The sequence below is a fragment of the Cryptomeria japonica genome, chromosome 8 (genome assembly GCF_030272615.1).
Source record: "Cryptomeria japonica chromosome 8, Sugi_1.0, whole genome shotgun sequence".
NCBI classification, from domain to species: Eukaryota; Viridiplantae; Streptophyta; class Pinopsida; order Cupressales; family Cupressaceae; genus Cryptomeria; species Cryptomeria japonica.
The window spans coordinates 484,620,640-484,627,390 of NC_081412.1; the positions used below are offsets into that span (position 1 = coordinate 484,620,640).

A 6,751-nucleotide genomic window follows, 5' to 3' on the forward strand; every position below is an offset into this window, starting at 1 on the left:
TTATTCTCTAAAATCTGAAACTAATGTATCTTATTTTCAAAAGAAATGAATTTCATTCTACAAAATCCAAGATAAAACAATGAATTTTATTCTCTAAAATCTGAAACTAATGTATCTTATTTTCAAAAGAAATGAATTTCATTCTACAAAATTTAAGACAAAAACAATGAATTTTATTCTCTAAAATCTGAAACTAATGTATCTTATTTTCAAAAGAAAAGAATTTCATTCTACAAAATTTAAGACAAAAACAATGAATTTTATTTTACAATAAATCTCATTCTTTACAAAAATCTAAAAACTAAATTCATATCAAGAATTTTAACAATGAACCTTATTAAAACCAGGATTCTCATTTTCTACAAAATCTAAACTAATTCTTTAACAAAATACAATTAAAATTTCATACTCATAATTAATCTAATCAAATCTAATCTACCATAAAAATGAGATGCATGAACTAATTTGGAGGAACCTGGATGCTTGAAGATGGTGTGGAGTCCTCCTTGATCCTCCAATTTGAAGAAAAATCCTCCAACAAAATCCTTGCTGCCAATGAAGTGGACTACCAAAGAGAATTCAACTTGCAGAAATTTCTTATCAAGATTAGCTAGCTTTTCCTTTGAAACTTGTTCCCATTTTATAAAAGAAATTACCCTTTTCCCACTACCTATTTTTTTAATTTAAAAAAGAGATTCTTCTCCCAATTTGGCCTCCATGCAAATTAATTAGGCTTAGTGGGAGGAGTTACATGCAAGGAGGTGGAGAAGCCTCTAGAAGCTTCTTATTCCTCCTACAACATGTGCCTTAATTTGGGTGAGGGAAATTAAATAACAATTTTAAAATATATATGCATTTTCCATGTGTGTGTGGTTTATTAATTTATTCCCTTACAATATTCATTCCATAATTCATCCAAAGAATATAAATAGAGTTTTGTATTTTAAATCAAAAAAAGTGATAAAGGAGGGTTGTGACAACAGATATAATGTACCATAGTAGTTACAGTATGTGTGACCAAGTTTTCCAAGTAGATGCCAACCATGGCCTCTAGAAATTTCAATTACTATATCATAATTTTGAGCATATGAAATCTCTTATAAAATAGAGATATAAGGGGACGGAATCTTTAGTTGAGGATATCCAAGATCTCACTAACGAAATCATGGTGTAGACCCATAATGACATTTTGATGAGAAATAGGACTATTCTAGTGCAAGCATAGAAGGATGGTAAGTGAGATGTAGTGACACAAATGGTTAACACTCGTAAGCAAAAATTTAATGATGATAAGAAACAACATGTTCTAGCTAAGAAGGCTACTAATAAGAGAAAAAATATACAACAATAAAAAATAAGAAGTACATCCATAAGACTCGATGCATGCATGTGCAAGCAAATGATATTATTGCCCATTGAGATAAAATTGCAAACACAAAGGAGTGTAAGAAAGAAAAAGAGGTAGCAACAAACCATGTGTCTAAAAATGCTTGAGATGAAAAGGAGGTAGTAGATATTTCAATTTTTGCTTCTTCTAATGTCAAACACTCCTTTGCCACAATACACTCTGATTCATATGGAGCTACTTTTGAGGCAAGTAAGACTTTCTATGCCTTTGTCTTATGCTCTTAAAATTTTAGAAAATAGAGCCTAGGTCATGTAATTTATTTTAGAGGTTGTGTAATAACCATCAACTAGTACTTTGGTTGAAGAAGAAAAGAAGGTAAAGGGTATAGTAGAAGTATATCCTGATGCTTTAGTTGTGAACAACCAATTAGTTATCGAACTCTTATATGGCACATTGATTATCAATAGTTGGCTTCTCCATAATTCCATGCTTGATTTGGGTGCTTGTAACAATGACATGCAACTTAAGGTAATTAGAGCTTGGTCTACAAGTATTAACGTCCTATGGCAATTATTTTTGTTATGAATTCCATAAAAGTGAATGCCATTAGACTAGTATGTGACAAGCAATTCTAACTATCTAGGCCTACCTAGATAAAGTCTTCATGGTGAATGTTATTGTAGTAGTCTCTCCTCCTAAATGGAGAATTTTATTATCATGAAAGTGGAAAATTTTCATTGGTGAAAGTATATAGATTGATTTTTATTATGCCACCATTCCATTGCATGGTGAAAATTCACAGTAGCATAGGGAACAGAGACTCCAAGACAACATTGAGGATATATATGTCTCTTGATCATTTAAAATTGTTTGATACTAGTATTGATCAATTGATTAGGTTATTTGATGAGGTTCTTGCTCATATTTAAATAAATGGTGATAAAGAGCTAAAAGATGGTCTTTGGACCATGTTTTTCATGGATCTTTCTTATAGGAAAATAATAGTGTTGGTGTAGTTCTGATGTCTCTAGATAGCAAGAAGCAAAAAATTGCATTCAATTTAACTTTCAAATGTACTAATAACATTCTAGAATAGGAGTCTTTATTGCTAGGGTTGAATATTTCTCATAAGCATAGGGTTAGATGCCTAAAAATGATGGAGATTGAAAACTTGTAGTATAGAAAGTAAAGGGTGCATATGCAGCCAAAGAAAGGAAATTTGTAATGTACATGAATGTTATTTGGGATAACATGAGCTATTTGGTGTCAATGGAATTGAATGTATAGATATAAGTGAGACTATGGAGGTTGATGGTCTTATTGTTGTAGAATTAAGGTATAGCTTGAATGTTAACCTTACATTGTTAGAGTAGAAAATTCAAGTCTTAGCAAGACCTACTATACTAGATAATATATGTTGTCGACAAGTGTTTGATGATAGTCAACAAATTTATAGGTTCTTGAATGGTGTGGATGAGTTTTATAATAAAGTTGTTGTATGACAACCAATGGTTGAAATTGACAAATGCTACTCCCAAAAGATATTTGATAGTGGATACCACTACAAGAATATGGGAAAATAATCTCAAGAAGATGATGTTGAAGAAATGAATTTGGAGATAAATTAAAATCCCAAAATGGTTTAAAACATTTATAAGAAGTTGAAACCTCGTGAAAAGCATTTGTTGATATCCCTATTACACAAATTTTAAAATTGTTTTGCATGGTCATATGATGAATCAAAGGCTTATAGGGAGGATTTTTTTTATCATACTATTCCATTTGAACCCAATGCTAAACCATTGAGGTAGAAACAAGGCCTATCGGTCCTAAATTGGCTTCCCAAATGTAAAGGGAGTTGAAGAAAATGAAGGAAATCGGAATCATCAATGCTATTAGACATTCCGAGTGGGTGTCTAACCTTGTCATAATGAGAAAGAGGAATGAGGAGATAAGGTTGTGTGTTTAGTTCAATAACCTAAACCTCAAGTCTTTCAAAAAAAACTATCCCCTTTAAAGTATGGACCACATGTTGTAGCAAGTTACATGATCAAAACTTATGTCTACAATAAATGGATTTTTAGACTATAACCAAATGGTAATTAAAGAATCAAATAAGCATAAGATGACATTCCCCACTTTTGGGGGCACATATGTGTATGTGAGGATGTCATTTGGTTTGAAGAATGAAAATTCAAATGTTTAGAGAGCAATGGATGTAGATTTTTCTAGTGTTATTGACTTGATCATGGTGGTTTACCAAGATTATCTAATTGCATTTTCAAAGGAAAGAGATGAACAATTTAAACACTTTGATTTGATTTTTTAGATATGTTTAGAGTATGGGATCTCTCTATTGATGTTATTATAGCTACAAGAGATATCATTGTGTGTGTGTGTGTGTGTGTGTGTGTGTGTATGTGTGTGTGTGTGTGTGTGTGTGTGTGTGTGTGTGTGTGTGTGTGTGTGTGTGTGTGTGTGTGTGTGTGTGTGTATATATGCGATTTCTTATTTACTTAATTATGTTTGCTTAACCGTGTGACTAAGATATACTACATATTAGCATACGTCGAGGATTTTGTGTACATACATGTGTATCGTCTGTGAAGAGATTATTGTGCACATTCGCATAACATGTGAGGATATATTTGTTCATATCCCTACGATGGTCAAAGAATGATATGTTGTGATTGATACATTTGTTGTGTGGTTCATGCAATACATGTGCACTCATATATTATCTATGTGATATTCATACTATGCATATATTCAATCTGAAAACTTATCAATCGGTTCAAACATCGTGAAGAAATATATCAATAATCATAATCGATATCTTCAGCAACAGGAGATATACTTTGATATAATTTTTTAATTAGAACAGTAATATCACAAATATTGCTTTGTATCTTTGTAATTTCAATTTTGATCCAAAAAATTAACATGGTATCAAAGTCAGGTTTCAAAAAAGATTATGATCAGAAATAGTTAAACACCAAAATACTCTTCTTTTCTCCTTAGGACATCTATCTTAGCATCGAGAATGGTGAACGGACTCAAGGTCAAAGATAGACTTCATGGTGCCTCTAACTTTACCTCTTGGAAGTTTAGGGTTCTAATTGCATTAGAAGATAATGATATTCTCAAGTTCGTGGAGAAAGAAGTGCCTGAGCCTTCCGATGAGACTGAGAAAACACAATGGAAGAAGAATGACACAAAAGCTAGGAAGATCTTGATAGACTCTGTGATGAATCACCTAGTACTGATCATCTCCAAGCCAAAGTTAGCTAAAGAAATGTTTGATACTCTAAAAGGCGTGTATGAGATCAACAACACCATCAAAGCCCTTGCTTTGAGACAACAACTTCGCCATGTAAAAATGGATAAAGAAGATTCAGTCATCTCATTCTTTATGAAGATTGCTAATTTGAGAGATCAGTTGAGCGCTATTGGAGACATAATTACAGATAGAGATCTTGTTATGTTGGCATTAAATGGTCTTCCCCAATCTTGGGATCCTTTCATCCAAAGCATCAGTGGGGGATCTAAGTTGCCCAAGTTTGATCATCTTTGAGTTGATTGTATTCAAGAAGAGTCCAGGTTGGTAGCAAGAGGAATTAGGTGAAACCGTCATGCTGTAGAAAATCAAGTTCTTGCTACACATACTTCTAGAGAAAGAGGCAAAAGAAGAAAAAGGAATAGAGACAGTGAATCAGATTCTACCACAGATCCGAAGAAGAAGAAGAGGGATTTCTCTCACATTCAGTGTTTCAGGTGTGACAAGTATGGTCACTTTGCTCGAGATTGCAAATTAAGACCTACACAACTTGCTTCTACTACAGAAATTGCTATGGGGACATCTTAGAAGGAGCCAAGCTCTAAAGTTGATTCAGAAGGTTTCTTATTCTAAAGTCATTTAGTTTATTTGAAGAGGAGGAATTAACATTCAGAGGGAGTCTGAGAAACCAATAGAGGCAACCTTGGACGAGAAGGTCAAGAGGTTGATACTAGTGCTTGAAGCCCTTGTTGAGAGGGAGGCTTAGCATCAGTAATTTGTGTTATTTGTTGTTAATGCATTTTTCTCTAAGACGGAGAAATTTGAGGTGAAAGCCCTTGTTAATGCATTTTTTCTACTAGATGGAGAAATTTGGGGTGAAAGCCCTTGTCCATCTCTAAGATAGAGATGTGACTCTTTCCACCCTCTGGGAGTAGCCATGGTGGATGTCATGTTGAGTGACTCCATGACAATATCACGTTGAGAGACTATGTGATGATTCTCTTTCTAGTGTTTATCCACCCTCTGGGAGTAGCCATGGTGGACGTCATGTTGAGTGACTCCATGACGACATCATGTTGAGTGACTATGTGATGGGCACTTGTGCACATATTCCTTTCCACACATGGGAGCAGCCATGGTAGACATCACGTTGAGTGACTCTGTGATGGACCCTTCTTCCTCAAATGGGTGTAGCCATTGAGTATGTCATGTTGAGAGACTCCATGACATATATATTTGGAAAGATATCTCCTTAGCTAAGAGGGAGCATTGATGTTATTATAGCACAGGAGATATCATTGTATTATATATATATATATATATATATATATATATATATATATATATATATATATATATATATATATGCGATTTCTTATTTACTTAATTTTGTTTGTTCAATTGTTTGACTAAGTTTTATTTTGCTTAACCATTGTTTTAGACTTGTCTTCTATCGGTCATTTACTTAAAGTCACGCCTCCTTTGTCTTTGCCCCTCCCCCCCCCACAAAAGGGTCATGTCTATTCGCTGCCTTACCCAAGTATATAATTTTATTAATCGGGAGTCTTGGGTAGTGGTAGTAGTAGAAGATATACTGCATATTAGCATCCATTGAGGATTATGTGTACATACACGTGTATCGTCCATGAAGAGATTGCTATGCACATTCACATAACACATGAGGATATATTGACATCATATAAAAACAATTAATTTTTTCGTTTTTAAATATGAATTTGAAGTAGTGCGAATTAATAAAAAATATAAAAGCAATTAATTTTTTCATTTTTAAATATGAATTTGAAGTAGTGCGAATTAATAAAATTGATTTTTTAATTAAATCAATTTTTTTGCGGCATTTTGGATATAAAGTGGCGAAGATTACAAAGGGGCGAAGATTTCGAATTTTTTTCAAGATTTTGGTTGAAGGCTTCTACTTTTTTCAAGTATGTTATTTTTATTTTTATTTTTTCAATTATGTTTAAATATACTTTAATAGAATTTTTTTTCAAAACCAAATATTTTTTAGATTTTATTAAACTTTATTTTATTAATCCTTAATCGTGGATTCAATCATTTACTTTCAAGTATGTTATATTAAACCTTATTTTTTCAAGTATATTATA

The 6,751-nt window shown here is 32.7% G+C and overlaps 1 protein-coding gene across 1 annotated transcript; it reads left to right on the forward strand.

Annotated features, from left to right (window-relative positions):
• The first annotated feature begins 4,391 nt into the window (after window positions 1–4,391).
• LOC131077246 (uncharacterized) lies at window positions 4,392–4,922 on the forward strand. Its single transcript, XM_058014698.2, has one exon. It carries the CDS (start codon window positions 4,392–4,394, stop codon window positions 4,920–4,922), a length of 531 nt encoding a protein of 176 aa, XP_057870681.2.
• Window positions 4,923–6,751: the final 1,829 nt, after the last annotated feature.

Bases quoted from the DNA above. Each gene is read 5' to 3' on its own strand.
- LOC131077246 (XM_058014698.2), top strand. From the start codon at position 4,392: ATGGTGAACGGACTCAAGGTCAAAGATAGACTTCATGGTGCCTCTAAC.